The sequence below is a fragment of the Bos indicus genome, chromosome 8, assembly GCF_029378745.1.
Source record: "Bos indicus isolate NIAB-ARS_2022 breed Sahiwal x Tharparkar chromosome 8, NIAB-ARS_B.indTharparkar_mat_pri_1.0, whole genome shotgun sequence".
Taxonomy (NCBI): domain Eukaryota; kingdom Metazoa; phylum Chordata; class Mammalia; order Artiodactyla; family Bovidae; genus Bos; species Bos indicus.
This window is the reverse complement of record NC_091767.1, coordinates 69,441,220-69,463,354: the sequence shown is the minus strand read 5'-3', so window position 1 is coordinate 69,463,354 and position 22,135 is coordinate 69,441,220. Positions and strand designations below refer to the sequence as shown.

Sequence of the window (22,135 nt, the reverse complement as noted above, 5' to 3'; positions counted from 1 at the left end):
AAACATCAAATGTCTATTGAGGCAGGGATTTTTGAGTTAGCCCAGAAAAGCAGAAGAGTTCTTGAACCAAACAAACCCAGAGAGGGACCACCTCCCTAGTGGTCCTGCAGTTAATACTCCATGCTTCCACTGAAGGGGGCACAGGCTGGATCCCTGGTCACAGACCTAAGATTTCCACACGCCACAGCATGGCCCCGCGAAACCAAGAGAAAGGATTACAATGGAGACTTACTGGCAAGGCATTAGCTGTAGAAAAGGAGCAAACATTAAAGCTCAGAGAACAAAAAAGCAGCTGGTTCATCAAAACTGTCTTAGACCAAATAGGACTTCCATGGCACACGTCTTCAAGACCCTTTCTGCTCAGCTGCCCTCTACAGTGACGAGAGAAACCAGAACAGCACCATCTAGCAGAGCTCAATGAGCTCTTACCTAAGAAGGGGCAATGTGGGGACTACATAGACAATCCCGCATCCTAGCTGCTGGTGAGGCAGCTTGAAGGGCTTAGTGAAAAGCCCAGCGGTGATGAATTTCAAAACAGGCTCAAGGAACAGAAGGGCTTCCCTGGTGGCTCAGACAGAAAACGAATCTGCCTGCAATGCTGACAGACCTAGGTTCAATCCCTGGGTTAAGAAGATCCCTTGGAGAAGAGAATGGCAACCCACTCCAGTATGCCTGCCTGGAGAACTCCATGGACAGAGGAGTCTGGGCTTTAGTCCATGGTGTTGCAAAGAGTCAGACACAACACAGGAACTAACACAAGAACAGAAAGGAGACTAAAGAAAGGAGTATCCTTCCCAAACCTCTAGGGCCAGCTATATCAGGAGGGAGCATTTCTCATGGAGCTTGTGTGGTTCCCAACTGTTCCAGAGGCAGTTTGCTAAGCTCGAAGCAAAGGGAGCTGCAATGCTGTGTCTAATGACCACAGACACTGCAGCAGGCGGCTTTCCCTAACCTCCAAGGTGTCTCCATGATCCTGCTCTGCAGACAAGGAATAAACAAAGAGACGCTGCTCCTCAGGGACCACACACTGGATGGGTCAAGAGTGCTGAGCTGCTGAAAGGAACAAGACGACACAATGAACTACAAGGCCAGTGCGGCCAGGGAGAGCGGGATCCAAGCCGATGCCGGGACAGGAGACAGAGGCAGGCTTCTCAAACTTAAAGCTTTTGAAGTGAGAGGTCATCCGTCAAGTGTTGATGAGGTCATTATTCAATCATCTCCACTTTCTTTTTCACCCAGGGCTGTTTTTCAGCAGTATTTGAGTTGGTGGGGTGATAATTATCTATGAACAGTCACAGGTTTCTTCTGAGAAATAATTTAAGTGGAGCTGGAAGAGGTGAGGGTGGGAGGAATGAGTCCTGGGACCACCGTGACACCCAAAGGCACCTGTAGGGCTGGGAGGAGTTAAGTCTTTGCTTTCCTCTCTTCTGATGGCACCTATGGCTAGGGGCTCACAGCAATGAACAGGAAGTGCTTGCCTAAGATGCTTAGGAGAAAAAAGGGCACAGAGAGGCCCAAACTCAAACCGTTAGAGCATCAGTCCAGAGGGGTGGGACATGGAGTAAGAATGTGGGGAGCAGTTCCATTCACCTTTTCTGAGAGATCCTTGGAATCTATTGTTTGAAAACACTCAGGCGAAGGAAAACTAAACTAACATTTATTGAGCTCCTACAGCGTGTGTCCAGCCTTGTGCAAGGACACTTCATCGACAGTATTCCACAGCATCCTCACGCCAACCCTGTGAGGTAGGTATCGTCCTCGATTTGTCAGATGAGGACTCTGAGGCTCAGAAAGGTTAGGTAGTTTGTTCAGTCACACAATTAGTAATGGACAGAACTGAGGTTGAGTCTCAGACTCCAGACATCTCTGTTCTCTCTCAAGCGCTGCCTCTTGGGAGGAAGGAGGGAGCAATAGCGTCTCCTACCCTGAGAACCAAGACATCCCCAGAGAAGGAGCCTGTCCTTGCCCAGACCGACACTTCTCCGCCTGGGGAGGGTGCAGTCCGCTGAACAGCTAAGACATAAATATAAAAATAAATAGCAGGGACCAACCCCCTAGCAGCGAGGGTGTGCGGTTTCCTCACTGTGGGAAGGTCATCGTGCTGTTCACAGCCGCCGTGGAAGGGAGCCACGTGTGGGCCCTGTGGGGAAAACTGGGACAATGGCTGGAGTGGGTGGGCTAAACAGGCCCCTTCTGGGTCGAACAGATTTGAGAACAAAACGTCTGGAGCAGGCAGCAGTCGTGGGCACAGTCACCACCGTCCTCCATCTGCTCGCTTTACCGGTGTCTGTGATCCAGCAGGGATTCGAAGTTGGGAGAACAGACAAGTTTGTGCTTTATGTGTCCCAGGACTGTCATGTCACCTGTCCTGCTGTCTCCAAGGCCCACGGACACCAGCTCCTGCCAATCAACAGAGACGGAGATGAAAGACAAGACCACACAGCCACTGCTCAGTCCTATGACTTGAATGTAATGATCCCAAGAGCCCTTCCCCCGTACTCAGCACCAAGTCATCAACATCCTGAACAGCCTTCACCCCGACCGGACTCATTCTCACCTGCAGGAAAGAGCAAGTGGTCCCCATCGTCACGTCCAGAGTCACCTTGCCGAGGAGGAGCTGCACCTTCCCCGACTTGCGGATGAGCAGCTTGCCAACCTGTCCCTCTGTCAGGTCAGCCAGGGTGCAAGTGTTCTCTGCCAGCCTGGCTTCCTGTGAGGACGATAAGGGGACGGAAGCTGGCTGAGGAGCTGTCTCCTCCATCCTTCAAGAACAAACCCTTTCCCAAAGGGAGGCATCAGCAGCAAAGATTAGAATGAGCTCCCCAGACTTCCTTGGTGGTCCAGTGGCTAAGACTCTGAACTCCCAATGCAGGGAACTAGACCCCACATGCCACAGCTAAGAGTTAGCATGCCGCAACTAACACCCCAACCCAGGGATCAAACCCGGGTCTCCTGCATTGCAGACAGACGCATTACCGTCTGATCCACCAAAGAAGCCCTTTAAAAAAATGAAGAATACTAAAAAAAAAAAGAAACAAAGAATGAGCTTCCCAGAGAGGGCCTTTTCCTGGGAATGCCTCCCACTGGTCAAAAAACAAAACAAAAAAACCCCAAATCACAGATAAATGGTCAAAATATCAGTAACTGCTGAAGCTAGGTGATGGTACATGAGAACTTATATTCTCTCATTTGTATATGTTCAAAATAGTTCACTGTGAAAAATAAACACACTCACAATTTGGGCTGAAGCACAGAGCCCCAAACCCCTTGCAGGCAGAAAGAACAAATGCGTATTATTCTCGAATTTCACTACAGGCGACACCACTCTGCTTCCCCCTCCAGGTGGCTATTTCCCCTCCAGGTCCTGTGCATCTTCACAGCACTCACGAGCATACCCGGTCTTTCTCTTGCTTTATTACCACCATCTGCCCGTCCTCGCTCTGCACCTCCGTCTTGATGGGCTTGATGTCCTGAGTGGGTGGCTGGCCGGGCAGTGAGTCTGGCAGCTGCAGGAACAGCAGCTCTTCCTCCTGCGTGAGGCTCAGCTCCCTGAGCAGCTCAGCCACAGACACGTCCTTCGGGAGGCCTGGGATCTTCCTGGCTGCTCTGAGAGGAGCCTTCATCTTGGCTTCCTCATCCTCATCTCGGGGCTCCTCTTTTACTGCCCGAGATAACAGAAAGGGAAGGCTATCAGAGGCCACCTCTAGGCCATCTCACTGCACCCACCCCTTCCACCTGATCTGCTCCACTGTCAGTCAGCCAAGAAGCTGGAGGGAAACTTTGTGCTTAGAAAGAGGGATCCAATAGTCATGTGACTTATTTTAAAAAGGGTGGTCCAGTGATTAAGAATCCTCCTGCCAATGGCAGGGGACACAGGTTTGAACCTTGGTCTGGGGAAGATTCCACATACCGCAGAGCAACTAAGCCCACGTGCCACAACTACCGAGCCTGTGCTCCAGAGCCCAGGAGCCGCAACTACTGAAGCCCGCAGGCCCTACAGCCTGTGTTTGGCAATAAGAGAAGTCACTGCAATGAGAAGCCCACACACCACAACAAAGAGTAGCCCCCACTTGCTGCAAGTAGAGAAAGCTGGTGTGGAGCAACGAAGACCCAGCACAGCCAAAAATAAATAAACAAATCTTAAAACAGTCAGGCAGGCTCACTCCTGCGGGAACAGCTGGAGAAAAGGAGACGAGACCTTAACTGACACAGAGTACCTTTCACAGCAGGCATGTCCACCTCCATATCCTCTTCCTTGGGGCCAGCCAGCCGTGGTTTAACATCTGTTTCCTCATTCTCTTCCTTAAAAAGCCAGCCCGAGTGAGCCAGCGGCAGTTGCACAGGCATATTTCGAATATCATTCCTAAGCCCAGGGTCATCGATGAACTGCCAAAGAAAAGTTGGGGGGTCACACAGCAGGGCCAGCATACACACGTACCTGGAGGGCAGTCCACCTTGCCCAGTCACTCGGTTGTGTCTAACTGTAGCCCTCCAGAGTCCTCTGTCCATGGAACTTTCCAGGCAACAATACTGGAGTGGGTTGCCGTTTCCTTCTCCAGGGGATCTTCATGACCCAGGGATCGAACCTGTGTCTCTTGCATCTTCTGCACTGCAGGTGGATTCTTTACACCACTGAGCCACCTGGAAGCCCACAGTCCACCTTAGCTCTTTTCTAATCAAAGATTCCTGCCGCTCACCAGACTTGCAGGACATTAGAGAGCTTCCCCCATCCTGGTTCCCTGGAAGTGCTTTTCATCAGAAAAGAAGCCCCTTCCCCTAGTCCACTGGTACCTACATCATCCTTCTCCAGCATGCGCAGGATCTGTTTTGTTTCTTCATCTGTCTCCCTCTTCTCCTTTTTGATGTTGATGATGTGAGAGGGCCCCACGTCTGACATATCCACAGTCTTATCCCAGTTCCCTGTGGAAAACCACCCGGAGTTCACCAGGAGTGAGGGAGGAGCCAACAGCAAGGAAGGCTAAACTGGGAGCAAGGGGGAAATACCAGCACCCTGGTCCTTCTCTTGGGCAGTCTGCACTGAAATCCACCGATTCCTTCCTCCCAGAGCCCCGGCAGCTTTGTACCCTTTTTCTTCATCATTTCGGCGGGGCCCTGCTCGAAGATGGAGTGGGACTGGATCACTTCTGGGCGCCCCCGGCCCCGTCCATGGCTGTCTCGCTGTCGGTCTCTGTCCCTTTCACGCTTCTCTTTCTTGACGGTTACTTCTTCCTTGGGCCTGGAAAAGCGAATGGGTCAAAGGAAACTACTGACGTCGCCGGCATCCGAGAACCGGTCTCACTCTCCCACACCACTGTGCTCCACCAGAGGGGAGTTTATGAGCCAACAACTGTATCATGAGAAGCACAGCACCCACCTGTGTGGGTGGTCTAGCACCTCTTTCACTTCCTTGATGAGGCAGAGTCCTTCAGTTTACTGTACTTTACCTTTTTGAAGAACTATAACACAAAAGGTGAATTATAGAGACTGCCCCCAAATGTGGATATTTTTTTTTTTGGTATTGACTGAAAGCAGGAAAGTTGCAATGCAAAAGAACGTTTAAGGGAAAACCTGATCCATCTCTGCCCAAACTATTGGCTCTCAACTCTGGCTATAAAACATAATCTCTCTCTGAAGTAAGTCAAAGAAGAAGAATTGTATAACATCCCTTATATGTGGAATCTAAAAAGAAATTATACATATGAATTTACTTCAAAACAGAAAGAGACTCACAGACTTAGAAATTGAACTTGTGGCTGCGTGTACACACTGCTATATTTAAAATGTATAACCAACAAGGACCTGCTGTATAGCACACAGAACTCTGCTCAATGTTATGTGGAGGCCTGGATGGGAGGGGAGTTTGGGGGAGAATGGATACATGTATATGTAATGCCAAGTCCCTTCACTGTTAATCTAAAACTATCACAACATTGTTAAATGGTTATACCTCAATAAAAAATTAAAAGTTAAAAAAAAAGATAATCACTGTTTCACTGTAAATAAGTTAAAACAATTTTAAGGATGGATTCCCAGGCATCAGTATTTTTTTAAAGCTTGCACATTAGAATCACCTGGGAGCCAGGGTCAGCAATCACTACTGCAAAGAACTAAATCTACAAATTCAAACTTCCGAGGCACCTACTTAGTTATTTCCCCAAAGGTCCAAATTCAGAGCATGTAAACAAAGAGGTAAGGCTTCCCAGGTGGCACTAGTGGTAAAGAATGCAGGAGACACAAGAGATGCAGGTTCAGTCCCTGGGTTGGGAAGATCCCCTGGAGTAGGGAATGGCGACCCACGCCAGTATTCTTGCCTGGAGAATCCCATGGACAGAGAAGCCTGGGGGGCTACAGTCCATGGGGTGGCAAAGAGTCGGACTCAAGTAAGGGACTGAGCACACACGCACAAACAAGGCGCGAGTATTCAGGAGGCCTAGCTACTTACTCTTCCTTGATCTTCCGACTGATGATATTTGGGGTGAAGGTTTTCTGAAAGTAAAATACAGGAGTCACTGATTTGGTAAATTCTGGTCCCAAAATACAGAGGAAAAGAAAAACTTCCAAAGGGCATCTTCCATGGATGAAGACCAAAATGGCTCTCTTCGGCACATTCCATACTGTTGTCAAAGATTTACTGAAATGGACAGGTGCTTGAAAAGAAGGCATGTCATGCCAAGGCAACGGTGAAGCTATATATAGAAAGGGGCATCAAAAAACATTTAAATGGCAGCCTTAGTTTCTGCCTCCTGAAAGGACAACCCTTCAGGACTCTAACAGTAGAGGAATTTACCTATTCTCACACTTCATCTTCAAACTGCTATGAAGACCAGACAGTATTATAGAGAATGAGCTCTACCAGCAAGGTTCAAATGGCAAAGACAGATCTGCCAGCATTCACAAACTGATGATTGGGTTAGAATGCCACCAGAATTTATAAAGAGAAACTGAGGTCTTCAAAAACCCACTCTCTTTACAGTCTACCCTTCACATCTACAGTCACAAACATAATAGAAGACACAGAGGCTCTAATATCACACCTAAGACTCAATATTTTGGACCAGAAGTCTGCACACTGGGATCCTGGGCAAATTCAGAACTCTCTTAAATTGCAGGCAAAGTTTATGTCTGCGTGGCTTTCATGGGTTTCTGAAAGGTATCCAAGACACACCAAAAGGAAATAAACCCTGCTCAAGTTGCTTCTGAGCTAATTAGGATTCTCTGCTCTTCAGCCATCTCTGAGAGCCATGTCAACATCTTGGACCCAGTATCTTGACTTGAAGGTAGGGCAGGCTCCCCAGAAATTGCAGGCCGAAGTCTGAAGACAAGATTCGCAAGGCCCAACATCACGCCTGGCACACGGTAGGCCCTTCAGTTAAACCCCCTAGTGCCTGGAATTCAGCGTAGTCGGGTACCTTCTTGACTCCCCCGAGGGTGAGGTCCCTGGAGCGGATGGAGGGAAGGCGGCCCGGGGTGAGGGGAGGTGCCGGCCTTCGCCCAATAAGCCCCCGCGCCCCAGAAAGGAGGGGTCGGGGCCCTCCCGGAGCGCTGGGCTCGCCCGCGGCGTTTCCTTCCGACATGATGCCTGAGAAATGAGGCGAAAAGGGGTAACGAAGTCACTCGAGGGAGAAGGACTCGCGGACCCTGAGCGGAACCCCACCCACGTGGCCTCCCGCCCCCCCAGTCGGCGCGTCCCTCCGGCAGCGACTCAGCTCCTCCCCCTCCCACGTGGCGGGACTCCCCGGAACACCCCGGCTAGGGCCCTTGGCTCGCCTTCTCTCCAGGCCCCCGGCCAGGCACGAGGCAAAGACGCACCCCTTCGCACCCAGGCTGTAGTTCCACACCATGCGCGTCCCGATTTCACCTCCGACGCGACGCGCAGTGGGTTCCGAGTCTCGGCGCCGGGCGGAAGTCTGCGTGGCAGGGCCAGGGCGCCGCCATCTTGTCGCGAGGCGGAAGTGATGTTGGTGGGCGGGGCCGGGCCACAGTATTTATCCCGCGGCGTCTCGCTCCCCTCCGCCTTCTCTTCCCGGTTCTTCCCGGAGTCGGGAAAAGCTGGGTTGAGAGGGCGAAAAAGGAAGAGGGGAAGGGTCTAGGGGAGGGGTACGTTCGCGGGGTCTTGGCCCCGGGCATAAGGTGGGGGCGTCCAGTTCAGGTCTGGGGGCCGAGACGCCATCTGGACGCAACGTGGGAGTTCGCCGCTGGGGAGCCTCGGGGTCGAGACTCGGGATGGGGCGGGGATGCGGGGCAGAGAGCGAGACCCCGACTCAGAGTCCTGGAGCTCTAGGCTGGGCTCGGCCGAGCCTCGATTGCCGGCTTTATGATGACCTTGGAGTGGTCACTGCACCTCCGGGCTGCGTTCTCGCCCTTGTTCAGGGGATCTCTTCGTCGGAATCCTGGTGGGGTCCTGGGGTGGGGCTGCGGACATGGGGCCGTGAGCACAGTGCTGGAGCAGCTGCAGCGGTTAAAACGGGTGCCTCAATCGCACCTGCCCTAGGCTCGTGACTGTGGGTCCTTGTATACACGCTTGTTCCAATCCTGGAACCTGAAAAACGAAGTTTTTCTACTGGGAGGGACAGATTTAAAGAAGTTTCGTCGTGACTCTGACGTTTGTAATTAAACATAAAAAATGTCCTTTACTGTCATTCCCTCCACTCCCAAACCATGTAAAAACCATGTAACTTTAGAGATAACTTGAGGGAAGGGAAACATTTATTATAATTTCACACAGAGTAACTATTAAAACTTTTGCAATGTATTCCAGCCCCATCACAGAGATTTCATATTATACCACAATTTTGAATCCTCCCTTTTCAGATAACATTTCTTTGTGGCTGTATCAAACAACTGCATAATTCTTGGGTGGCTGTGTCATGATTTGCCTGTGTCGCTGTTTGGACACAAAATGGTTCCTTTTTCCTGTTGTAAATACTACTGTTTTGAACATCTGGTGCCTTTAAAGTACTTTAGTCTTTTGGGTTCTATTCCTAGGACAAATTTCCAGACTTGAGATAACTGGTCAAAAGAAGATGTACTTTAATTTTTTTTTTTTTGCTTTGAAGTAATAGTAGATACATGAGTAGTTGTAAGAAATAGTGCAGAGGGACTACCCTGGTGACTCAGTAGCTAAGACTTGCGGCTCCCAAGACAGGAGGTCTGGGTTTGATCCCTGATCAGGCAACTGTGTTTCACATGCCTCAACAGAGATGAAGATTCCAAGTGTGGCAACTAACACTTGGCACAGCCAAATAAATAAATAGGTTAAAAAAAAGCACGTGGAGATACCAAGTATGCTTTACTTAGTTTCCCCAATGGCACCATATTGTAAACTAGTATAGTATCACAACCAAAATATCGACATTGATCGTCACATGCAAGACAGTCTTTCACCACAAGGATCCCTCAAGTGCCCTTTTATAGCCATACTTCCCTCCTTCTCACCGCCCTCTGGTAGTTACTAATCTGTTCTCTATCTTTACACTTTTGTTATTTCCAGAGTGGAAATCATTCAAAGACGGAAAACAGTGTGTGACTTCTTGGGATTTCTTTGTTTACTCAGCATAATTCTCTGGAGATGATCCAAGCTGTTGCATGTTATCATGCATGTATAACTAGTTCATTCCTTTGTATTGCTGAATTTCCATGGTTTATTTATTCATCCTTCGAAGAACATCTGGGTTGTTTTTAGTTAGGGGCCATCATGAATAAAGCTGCTATGAACATACATGTACAGGTTTTTGTATGTTTTTCTTTCTCCGGGATAAATGCCCACAAGTGCAATTGTTGGGTTGAATGATAGTTGTATGCTTCATTTTATCAGAAATTGCCAAACTGTTTCCATAGTGGCTATTCCCTTTTGAACATGCACATTTTATGGTTGTTCGTAGATATTGCTGAATTACTTTCAAAAAGGATTGTGCCAATATGCATCACTGATAAAAATGTATACATGAATATATATCATATATGAGAATATACGTAACATTTTACCACATTGTTTTGAGTACTGGCTTTCAAAAATTTAACCCGTCAATTTAATAATATTATAGTAAAATTTTGTTGTGTTGGTTTCTAAACCAGACTTTTTTCAACTTTTCTCCATATTGGTTTCATGATAACTAAACCTAACCAATGGCAACCCACTCCAGTGTTCTTGCCTGGAGAATCCCAGGAACAGGGGAGCCTGGTGGGCCACCGTCTATGGGGTCACACAGAGTCAGACACGAGTGAAGTGACTTAGCAGCAGCAGCAGCAAATCTAACCAAAGGAGAACACTTCCTGTCCCCTACAGAGCTACACACAATAGCTCTTAGCTTCTCACTGAGGCACTAGAACTGCTTTGATTTCATTCTCTGGGCTTTGAGGTCCACCAGCTTTCTCGCAGCTCCTAGGTTTTTGTTTTGTTTTTTTACAGAGACACTTATTCACTATAGAAAGTTTGGAAAATTTTAAGAAGCATCCAAATATATAGTGATATGGATTAAGTGTATGGGCTTCCCTTATGGCTCAGTGATAAACAATCCGCCCACAATGGAGGAGAGGCAGGAGACTCAGGTTCAACCCATGGGTTCAGAAGATACCCTGGAGGAGGGCATGGCAACCTACTCCATTATTCTTGCCTGGAGGATCCCATGGTCAGAGGAGCCTGGCGGGCTACAGTCCATGGGGTTGTAAAGAGTCAGACACAACTGAAGCGACTGAGCACAGCACATGGGTATATATGTATATGTACACATAGAAAGACACACACAGTTAAATACTACTCAGCCATAAAAAAGAACGAAAACTTGCCATTTGCATACCATTTACCTGGATGGACTTGAAGGGCATTATGCTAAGTGAAATTAGTAAGACAAGAGAAAGATACTGTATGGTATTACTTGTATATGTAATCTAAACAATACAAAACACTAGTGAATGTAACAAAAAAGCAGACTCACAGATATGAGAACAAACTAGTGGTTACCAGTGGGAAGAGGGAAGTGAGAAGGGGCAATGTAGGAGGAGGGGATTAAGAGGTACAAACTGTTAGGTATAAATGTATAAAATGAGCTACAAGGATATATTATACAAATTGGAGAATATAGCCAATATTTTATAAATGCAAATGGAGTCTAATAACAACTCTATATCAAAAAAACAACTTGATTAAAGAATGGGCAGAACTGAACATTTTTCAAAAGAAGAAATGCACATGTTGAGCATGAAAAGATGCTCAATACTACTAATTATGAAAGAAATACAAATCAAACCCACAATGAGATATCACCTCACACTTGTCAGAAAGGCGATTATCATTTGTACACTGTTGGTGGGAATGTAAATTGGTGCAGCCACTGTGGAAAATTGTATGGAGGTTTCTCAAAAAACTGAAAATAGAACTACCATATGACCCAGCAATTCCACTCCTGAGTATATGTCTGAAGAGAAGAAAAACACTGATTTGAAAAGATGCATGCACCCCAATGTTCACAGCAGCATTATTTATAAATGCCAAGAGGTAGAACCTAAGTGTCGTAAGAAACAACCTAAGATGAATGGATAAAGAAGATGTGGTACATGTATATATACATATACAATGAAATACTCAGTTCAGTTCAGTTCAGTTCAGTCTCTCAGTCATGTCCGGCTCTTTGCGACCCCATGGACTGCCGCACATCAGGCTTCCCTGTCCATCATCCACTCCCAGAGTTTACTCAAACTCATGTCCATCGAGTTAATGATGCCATCCAACTATCTCATCCTCTGTTGTCCCCTTCTCTTCTTGCCTTCAATCTTTCCCAGCATCAGGGTCTTTTCAAATGAGTCAGCTCTTCACATCAGGTACCCAAAGTATTGGAGTTCCAACTTCAGCATCAGTCCTTCCAATGAATATTCAGGACTGATTTCCTTTAGGACGGACTGGTTGGATCTCCTTGCAGTCCAAGGAACTCTCAAGAGTCTTCTTCAACACCACAGTTCAAAAGCATCAATTCTTTGGCACTCAGCTTTCTTTATAGTCCAACTATCACATCCATACATGACCACTGGCAAAACCATAGCAAGTCTACCACTGTTTCCACTCTTTCTCCATCTATTTGCCATGAAGCAATGGGACCAAATGCCATGATCTTTGTTATCTGAATGTTGAGCTTTAAGCCAACTTTTTCACTCTCCTCCTTCACCCTCATCAAGGGGCTCTTTAGTTTTTCACTTTCTGCCATAAGGGTGGTATCATCTGCATATCTGAGGTTACTGATATTTCTCCCAGCAATCTTGATTCCAGCTTGTGCTTCTTCCAGCCCAGCGTTTCTCATGATGTACTCTGCATATAAGTTAAATAAGCAGGGTGACAATATACAGCCTTGACGTACTCCTTTTTCTATTTGGAACCAGTTCCATGTCCATTTCTAACTGTTGCTTCCTGACCTGCATACAGGTGTCTCAAGAGGCAGGTCAGGTGGTCTGGTATTACCATCTCTTTCAGAATTTTCCACAGTTTATTGTGATCCACACAGTCAAAGGCTTTGGCATAGTCAATAAAGCAGAAATAGATGTTTTTCTGGAACTCTCTTGCTTTTTCCATGATCCAGCAAATGTTGGCAATTTGATCTTTGGTTCCTCTGCCTTTTCTAAAACCAGCTTGAACATCTGGAAGTTCATGGTTCACATTCTGCTGAAGCCTGGCTTGGAGAATTTTGAGCATTACTTTGCTAGCATGTGAGATGAGTGCAATTGTGCGGTAGTTTGAGCATTCTTTGGCATTGCCTTTCTTAGGGGTTGGAATGAAAACTAACCTTTTCCAGTCCTGTGGCCACTGCTGAGTTTTCCAAATTTGCTGGCATATTGAGGGCAACACTGTCACAGCATCGTCTTTTAGGTTTTGAAATAGCTCAACTGGAATACCATCACCTCCACTATGTTCGTAGTGATGCTTCGTAAGGCCCACTTGACTTCACATTCCAGGATGTCTGCCTCTAGGTGAGTGATCATACCATTGTGATTATCTGGGTCGTGAAGATCCTTTTTGTACAGTTCTTTTGTGTATTCTTGCCACCTCTTCTTAATGATCTTCTGCTTCTGTTAGGTCCATATCATTTCTGTCCTTTATTGAGCTCATTTTGCATGAAATGTTCCCTTGGTATCTCTAATTTTCTTGGAGATCTCTAGTCTTTCTCATTCTATTGTTTTCCTCTATTTCTTTGCACTGATCACTGAGGAAGGCTTTCTTATCTCTCCTTGCTATTCTTTGGAACTCTGCATTGAAATGGGTATATCTTTGCTTTTCTCGTTTGCTTTTGGCTTCTTTTCTTTTCACAGCTATTTGTAAGGCCTCCTCAGACAGCCATTTTGCTTTTTTGCATTTCTTTTTCTTGGGGATGGTCTTGCTCCCTGTCTCCTGTACAATGTCATGAACCTCCGTCCATAGTTCATCAGGCACTCTGTCTATCAGATCTAGTCCCTTAAATATATTTCTCAAATAGATTTCTCAAATCCCTTATAATTGTAAGGGATTTGATTTAGGTCATACCTGAATGGTCTAGTGGTTTTCCCTACTTTCTTCAATTTAAGTCTGAATTTGGCAATAAGGGGTTCCTTATCTGAGCCACAGTCAGCCCCTGGTCATGTTTTTGCTGAATGTATAGAGCTTCTCCATTTTTGGCTGCAAAGAATATAATCAATCTGATTTCTGTGTTGACCATCGGGTGATGTCCGTGTGTAGAGTCTTCTCTTATGTTGTTGGAAGAGGGTGTTTGCTATGACCAGTGTGTTCTCTTGGCAAAACTCTATTAGCCTTTGCCCTGCTTCATTCTGTACTCCAAGGCCAAATTTGCCTGTTACTCCAGGTGTTTCTTGATTTCCTACTTTTGCATTCCAGTCCCCTATAATCAAAAGCACATCTTTTTGGAGTGTTAGTTCTAAAAGTCTTGTAGGTCTTCATAGAACTGTTCAACTTCAGCTCTTCAGTATTACTGGTCGGGGCATAGACTTGGTTTACTGTGATATTGAATGGTTTGCCTTGGAAACAAACAGAGATCATTCTGTCATTTTTGAGATTGCATCCAAGTACTGACTATGATAGCAACTCCATTTCTTCTAAGGGATTATTGTCCACAGTAGTAGATATAAGTGTTATCTGAATTAAATTCACCCATTCCAGTCCATTTTAGTTCGCTGATTCCTAAAACGTTGATGACGTTCACTCTTGCCATCTCCTGTTTGATCTCTTCCAATTTGCCTTAAGATTCATGGACCTAACATTTCAGGTTCTTTACAGCAATATTGCTCTTTACAGCATCAGACTTTACTTCTATCACCAGTCACATCCACAACTGGGTGTTGTTTTTGCTTTGGCTCCATCTCTTCGTTCTTTCTGGAGTTATTTCTCCACTGATCTCCAGTAGCATATTGAATGGAATACTGCTCAACCATAAATAAGAATGAAAAAAAATGAATTTTTGCCATTTGCAGCAACATGGAGAGACTTGGAGGGCTTTATGCTAAAGTGAAGAAAGTCAGACAGAGAAAGACAAATACTGTATGATATCGCTTATTTGTGGAATCTAAAAAACACAAGAAACTAGTGAATATGACAAAAAAAGAAGCAGACTCACGGATATAGACAACAAGGTAGTGATTACCAGTGGGGGCGGGGCAGGAAGTACAAACTATCAGGTATAAGATAGGCTCAAGGATGTATTGTACAACAGAGGGAATGTAGCCAATATTTTGTAATAATTCTAAGTGGAAAGTAACCTTTAAAAATTGTATAAAAATGAGAAATTGAAACATTTTATATGTGGTTCTATAATCTGCTTTTTTTCACACCATGTACTATAAACATTTTTCTGAGTTATTAAATATTCTTCTAAGCTACTGTTTTTAATGGCTAAATAGTACTCCTCATTGTTCTTGTACACCGTGCTTTGTTTAACCAGTTTTCTTACTGCAATGCTTGTTGGATTTACACAGCATTTTTCATGCCTAAAGGACAAGAGGAGAGAATGCTTAAATCAAGCCTTCTATTAATACCTTTTACGTTTTGGGGCTTATTTCCTAACAACAATTACTATAATTCCCCATTAAGAATACACTCCAGTTTTCCCTCTAATTAGGCTGATATACTTTTGGCACCATTCTGCTGTCTTTCTTAATTTGCTCCACCCCTCCCTTATTTTCTCTGGAGGAGGGTTCATTCTCTTATCTAGCTTCAGATAAAAGTTGTAAGTTATTATTAGCCAAACAGACTTTAATTTGTTACTAAGAACATTTTATTGTACTTTATTTTTACATATTTCATAGTAAATATGAAAAATTTACATATTTCATTCTCATTTTTGTCTGAAATTAATAATCATGGACGTATGGACACAGTGAAGGAAGGAGAGTGTGGGTTGAATTGAGAGAGTAGCATTGAAACCTATACTTTGCGTTCTTTAGTCACTAAGTCATGTCTGCCTCTTTGTGACCCCGTGAACTGTAGCATGCCAGGCTCCACTGTCCATGGAATTTTCCAGGCAAGAATAATGGAGTGGTTGCCATTTCTTTTTCCAGGGGATCTTCCCAACCCAGGTATCAAACCTGCATCTCCTTCATTGGCAGGTGGATTCTTTACCATGGTGCCACGTGGGCTTCTGAGAAGGAAATGGCCACCCACTCCAATATTCTTGCCTGGAGAATCCCATGGACAGAGGAGCCTGGCAGGCTACATACAGTCCATGGGGTCACAAAGAGTTGGACACGACTTAGAGACTAAACCACTACCACCACTTGGGCTTCAACATACACATTACTGTATGTAAAATAGATGACTGGTGGGAAGTTGCTGTATAATACAAGGAGCTCAACCTGGTGCTCTCTGACAACCTAGAGGGGTGGGATGGGGTAGGGGGTGAGAGGGAGATTCGAGAGGGAGAGAACATGTGTATACCTATGGCTGATTCACAGTTACATGGCACAAACCAAAAAACATTGTAAAGCAATTAACCTACAATTAAAACGTCTTCAAGAAGGGATTTTTGGAGTCTAAATACAGATTTCAGAAGGTTTAATGGATTCTGTCTATGAATTCTCGATGGGCAATGGAAATGCTAAATGAATAAAGAACCCTTCTGAATACATATCAGTAGAATAAAAGGAATATGTGGTCTGGAAATGTTATCCGAGTTCAAGTTATTACATATTATCTATGAATAATTTATCCTAATTTGTTTACATCATTTTGAAGCCATGCATTTTCTGGTTCTTCCTCATCTCCGTGACCTCAAAACACTAGAGAGCTGTAAGATTCAGTTCTCAGAGCTTCCCTTTTCTCTTATACTTGCTCCCTCGGCAATGGTCCAGTTTCTCGGCTTTGAACTGTGTGCTGTATGTGACAACTCCTCAGGGCTTATCATCTGGACCTCTCTGCTTTCCAGCTACATCTCTCTGCCTATCCCACACCTCCATGGGGATGTCTGCCCGGCATCTCAAACCTATATCCACAGCCAAACCCTTGATTTTCCTCCTCAAACTACTCCGGAGTACTCCCCATCTCAGTACCCAGCAACTCCTCCCTCATAGGAGATCAAGTCCAAAATCTTAGTTATTTTTGCCTCTTTTTCTCATGTGGTGCATCTAACATGTCAGCTCTCCCGGATATAGCCAGAGTCCTACTGCTTCTCACCAGCTTCACTGACACCCCACCTAGGTCCAGGCCACCTCTAGTGAGGAGGCTGTGATTATTATAGGGGCCTTCTAACAGCCTTCGTGCTTCCAGCTGAGCCCCCTCCGCCAAGCCTTGGGAGAGCACAATTAACATATTTCACATCAGGTCAGTCTCTGCTCTAAACTTCCCCATGGCTTCCCATTTCACAGTACAAACCAGAGGTTTGAGAACAGCTTACACACCCCTGCATCATCTGTCCCTCCACCCACCATCTCTCTGTCCCCAACTTCTGCCACCCTCTCCTCGCTCCCTCTGCTTCTGCTGCACTGGTCTTGCTGTATCTGGAACAATTTGGCTCTCTCCTGCTTCAGGGCCTCTACGTCCATCCGCTAATGGGAATGCTCCTCCCCCACATATTGATAATTCTGCATGCCTCCCTCCCTTTGGATTTTTTTTTTTTTTTTTTTTGCCCAAAGTCATCTTTCCCAGGCCTTCTCTGATGGTCTTCTTTAAAACTGTAACCTCCCACTCTCCCTGCCTGGAGGGCTTCCCAGGTGGCTCAGTGGTAAAGAATCCACCTGCCAATGAGGAAATGTAGGTTTGATCTCTGGTCCAGGAAGACCCCCTGGAGAAGGAAAAGGCAACCAGCTCCAGTATTCCTGCCTGGGAAATCCCATGGACAGAGGAGGAGTCTGGTGGGCTATAGTCCAGGGGATTGCAAAGAGTCAGACACAACTGAGCACACATGGACTCCCCCAAGACATTCCCTATCCCTACATCTGACTTATTTTTCTCCATAGCACTTTTTTGAAATATTGAATGTTTTCTTCTTATTCTTAATATTTCTTTATTTATTTTTGACTGCGTCAGGTCTTAGTTGCGGAACTTGGGATCTTTCATTGAGACCATGCAGGCTTCTCTCTAGTTGCAGAGTATGGACTCAGTAGTTGTGGTACATGGGCTTAGTCACCCCAGGGCATGTGCGATCTTAGTTCCCCAACCAGGGGTCAAACCCACGTCCCTTGCATTGGAGGGCACGTTCTTAACCACTGGACCACCAGGGAAGTCCCTCCATAGCACTGAGCGTCACCTAATATAGAGTTTATTTACTGTCTGTCTTCCCCTTGCCAGAAAGTAAGTCCCCAAGAGCAGGGATTCTTCTCTCTCCTCCCACAACAATATCTTCATTGCCTAAAACAATGCCTGATACATAGTGAAGCATCCAATAAATTTTTCTTGAATGAATGAATGGATTTCAGTTTGTGGCGAGGCCAGGCAGCCCTATGTGCTTTAGAAAAATAAGGATGGATTGTTTCCAGATAGATTGTATCAGTAATTTAACTTTTACACCATTGGTGTAAAAGCCATCTTTGTGTTGCCTTTTCCTATGTCTTCTCTGTAGGTTCTTCTCTATGCAGTTCTCTAAATAGAATTATTGTGGAGGAAAGCCTTTGCAGCATGGTAGGAGTTTGATATTCAATATGTCTAAGTGTTACCCCAGTATCTTGCCATGCAGTGCCCAGAGGTATTCCATAGTCCCAACTTTATGCTGGTCCACTTCAGGCATAGTTTAGTGACTATTCCAGCACCATGGTTCTATCTGATTAGTTCTTCCCCTTCTCATTTCACTTGTGATTCTTTCTTTATTGTTTTTGATCTTCTTCCCTTGAAATTTAACTCCTCCAACATTTCATTAATGTCTCTTCTAATAACTTTTCAGTCTCCTTAAATATAATTTGGTATTTTTCCACGCCTTAAAATTGTTACATATTTAAGTTTTCAAAAAGCTTTAAAGTGTATTATATTCTTTAGTTGAGTCCATACTCAGAAATGTGTCCAGTTTTTAGAATTAATATTCTTTATAAGTTCGAAATAGGTGGGGGTTGTAGGAGGCCTAAACATAATTTCAAACAGGTAAAGTAAATAAGCACTGAGAAATCCACAGAGTTCTCATAAACAGTCACTGCCCACTCCTGTCATTGTCAACACTTGTGAATGAACAAGGTGGGTTTTATGGGCTATCTGGGTGTGTCTGCATTCATTGGCCTCTGAAATCTCCATACTTACTTCAACCATGAGGAAACACATGTAAACATTTTGAGTCTAAAAGGTGCATGAGGGACTTCCCTGGTGGTCCAGTGGTTAAGAATTCGCCTGCCAATGCAGGAGACACTGGTTTGATCCCTGGTCTGGGAAGATCCCACATGCCAAGAAACAACCAAACCCGTGTGCCACAACCACTGAACCCGGGGGCCTAGAGCCTGTGCTCCACAAGAGAAGCCCAGGCATCACAGCTAGAGAGCAGCCCCTGCTCACTGCGACTAGAGAAAGCCTCAGGCAGCAGCAAAGACCCAGCACAACCAAAAATAAATAAATAATAAAATAATTTTCAAAAAATAAAAAGTGCACAAGCAATGTTAAGACTGTAGATTTTTTTCATGTGCAGCCTCATTCTCTGTTACCTAAGACTTTATACTTGCTCTATGCCCTTCTACCATGAAGAACCCAGTCTTTGTACTCAAACCTGAATTTGACTCTACCTTGACTTCTTATGGACCAAGTCTCATTTTCCACCATCCACTTTTCGAAAAAAAGCATTGCTAGATCTACCCCTCAAGGCTGTTATGAGAATCACCTGCCTAGCACTGGGTCTTGATGCTTAATAAATGCTTTTGTTATGACTGTATTGTAATCATAGCTTAGATATAATGTTTAACAGGGAAACTTCCAAGCATGCACAAAAATGGAGAAAATAGCTTATTGAATCTCAAAGTGCCCAGCTTCAGCAATTATCCACCCATGCTGATCTTTCATATACACATCCCACTGAGTCCCCCTGAGATTATTCTGAAACAAATCACAGATATCATGTCATTCATCCATAAATATGTATCTCTGAAGGATATTCTTTTAAAAGAATAACCCTGAAGGAGGATCAGAACTAATAATTCCTTGTTATTGTTTAGTTGCTAAGTCGTGTCTGACTCTTGTGACCCCCATGGACTGTAGCATGCCGGGGTCTTCTGTCCACGGGATTTCGCAGGTAAGAATACTGAAATGGGTTGCCAATTCCTAAATATTATCAAAATCCAGTTAGTATTCAAATTTTCCAGTTGTTACATAAGTTTTTTTTTTAATGGTTTGTTTAAATCAGTATCCAGTTAAGGTCCCTTTGTATTTATTATACCACTTAATATTTTATTGGAAAAATAATTAAGGTGTGGGAAGGGATTTTGCTGTAAGAATGTTCATTGCAGTGTTGTTTAGAATGGAGAAAAAGTAAAATAAGTTAATTATAGAAAAGATAAGCTTCAAAGAAATAGAATATATTTAAATTTAAAATAGTAATGTACGTAATTCCCTGGCCACCCAGGGGTTAGAACTCTGCACTTTGACTGCCATTGGCCTGGGTTCAGTCCCTGGTCAGGGAACTAAGAGCAGTGCAGCCAAAGGGGAAAAAAAAATGCTGTAGAAAGACTGTGATGAACAGAAAAGGTATTGGTAAGTGGAAGAACCAGGTATAAAACAGTATTTATACTTTCTATTTTTGCTAATAAAATATGTATCTTATATGCCTATTTCTAAATGGTAAGGAAACAAGCAATTATAATGCTCTCAAATTTTAGAATTAATTTTTCTTTTTCACGTATGAGTTGTGTAATAAAAAGTTATTAAAAATAAAAATGCAGCAGAAGTGCATCTTGGCGGCCGTTTTGGTTTCATCCGGAGTTAGTTATATTTGGCCTGTTATGCTTTCTTCTTACCATGCGTCTCCTCATGTGATCTGCAGAGAAGTTCTCTGAGGCGAGAAAGGGCAGGAGCTCTGAGGGTTTGTGCCTTCACCTGAAGCCAGCACCAAGCTCCACAAAAGCTCATTCAGATGGCTATTGTTCTCTGATTGGGACGCATGATCTCATGCCATCCTGCGAAGGTGGGAGGCAGGGATGTGCTTAAACTAGTCTTCCTTTAAAGGGGAGTTGCTGTCTGTAGGTTGGCTCTAGGGCCAGGTTTTGGTCCAGATGTCTGCTGCTGGCCATAATCATGAGACAACACGTTGCATGTCATTGGAGTTTCAACATCTCCGTGTAGGTATATGAGGGGAAGGACCTCCTCTTGTTTGGCCAAGGGAGTGCTTAATCCTGCCTCCATGTAACACTACACATCTCACTGTGAGGTTCGGGATCTGACCCAACTTGCCCTGGTTCTCCACACCCCTTTAAGGTAGGATTGGCTTCTGCTTGTTTTCACTTTCAGTAAACTGTTCACTTTCTAACTGCTGTCAACTCCTTTAACCTTTGTGGCCGATGCCTGCAGTCTCTGAGTCCCTCTCAGGGAGTTTTCCTATGCTCAGCTCAGGCCCCCTGTGGCTCTCTGAGTCCCTCACCCAGGGCCCGCCTGGTCGGTCTGCTGGCCCTGCACCAAGCCCTCCCCACCCCCACCACACTGCTGTTTCCACTGTCTGGGCTGTGCTCCACCTGTTCTCTGGAGCTGGTCCCCACTCCTCCTTTTTCGAATCCCCATCTATACCCTCAGTTTAGCCGTATATTCCTTGTTCTCTAATTGGGTCTCTAGATGTCCATCTTTTCTCCCATACAAGGCTGTGGGCTCGTTGCAGGCAGGCACTGTCAACAATGATGCTGATGATAACAGCTCTGATGTGACTGGGCATCAGTATGACTCTGGGTGACTGGGCACATCTCCTGGACCAGCCACAGCTTCATGATTTACAAAATTTCTCATCAGTGATGACAACAAGCTTGTGTCATTATTCCTCTTAACAGATGCAGAAATTGAAGCCTTGAGAGGGTAAGTAACTTGTCCAAGGTCACCCAGCTAGAAAGTGACAGAGCAAGAATTTTTGCCCATATATATCTGTCTGACTGCAAAGTCTGTGTTTTTTCACACCCTGCATACTCTTTGTCACTGTTGGTTGCTTGATTCAGATTTCCTTGAGTGTTTTCACCATGACATCCTTGGGGTCCTCCTTTCTCAGTGATAGAAAACCTTCCTGTTAATCAGAGAGCAGATGATAATCTCTCTGGCCAAGGTATTCAGGGCTGGGCTCTTCTGAGCCCAGGGAGTTGGCTGAGATGGGAACACGCCAAGCTCTGTGAGCTCCTCCTACCCCCGTTTCCTCGTCTCTGCTATCCCTTCACTGCCCCACAACTTCTTTCTCTTGTTTTTTCCCTGGAGAACTTACGCAGCCAGACATTCTCTCTAGATGATCAGGGGGCCCTGGAGCTGCAGGTCTGATAGCTCTTGATAGAGTTGGTAAGAAAATGGAGCAACGGATCAGCAAGAATCCAGACTGTAAACAGACCCCCTATGCCTGCCCCCTGCAGCTCTCATACTCCCGGTGGACTCTACCCTGTACTCTTCCTCCTCCCCATCCCCCAATCACAATCCAGGCCTCGGAGCTCCTGAGCCCTTAGGCTAAGCCCCACCCCTCTCCCAGCATCTTGAAGTTTAGGGGCTGCTTCAAGTGAGAGATTCCCAAGCAGGGGTGTGTTGGAG

At 45.2% G+C, this 22,135-nt stretch overlaps 1 protein-coding gene across 3 annotated transcripts; it reads right to left on the bottom strand.

Annotated features, from left to right (window-relative positions):
* Positions 1 to 1,640: 1,640 nt before the first annotated feature.
* POLR3D (RNA polymerase III subunit D) lies at positions 1,641 to 7,947 on the bottom strand. Of its 3 annotated transcripts, none has more exons than XM_019966304.2 (9): positions 7,820 to 7,947; positions 7,410 to 7,579; positions 6,443 to 6,486; positions 5,085 to 5,236; positions 4,796 to 4,920; positions 4,218 to 4,386; positions 3,396 to 3,661; positions 2,558 to 2,710; positions 1,641 to 2,400 (listed from the first exon to the last, which is right to left on the bottom strand). In XM_019966304.2, exons 1-9 carry the CDS (start codon positions 7,839 to 7,841, stop codon positions 2,278 to 2,280), a joined length of 1,224 nt encoding a protein of 407 aa, XP_019821863.2. In that variant the 5' UTR covers positions 7,842 to 7,947; the 3' UTR covers positions 1,641 to 2,277. The 3 variants fall into 3 exon arrangements, with proteins under 3 accessions (XP_019821863.2, XP_019821864.2, XP_019821865.2); XM_019966305.2 differs by having other exon boundaries at positions 7,768 to 7,944; XM_019966306.2 differs by having other exon boundaries at positions 7,810 to 7,944.
* Positions 7,948 to 22,135: the final 14,188 nt, after the last annotated feature.

Excerpts from the sequence above, each read along its gene's own strand:
- POLR3D (XM_019966304.2), bottom strand. The coding sequence starts at position 7,841 with ATGGTGTGGAACTACAGCCTGG. Across the intron at positions 6,487-7,409 it reads CCCTCGGGGGAGTCAAGAAG|AAAACCTTCACCCCAAATAT; the intron begins GTACCCGACTAC and ends TTTTACTTTCAG. Across the intron at positions 5,237-6,442 it reads AGTCGGAAGATCAAGGAAGA|GCCCAAGGAAGAAGTAACCG; the intron begins GTAAGTAGCTAG and ends TCGCTTTTCCAG.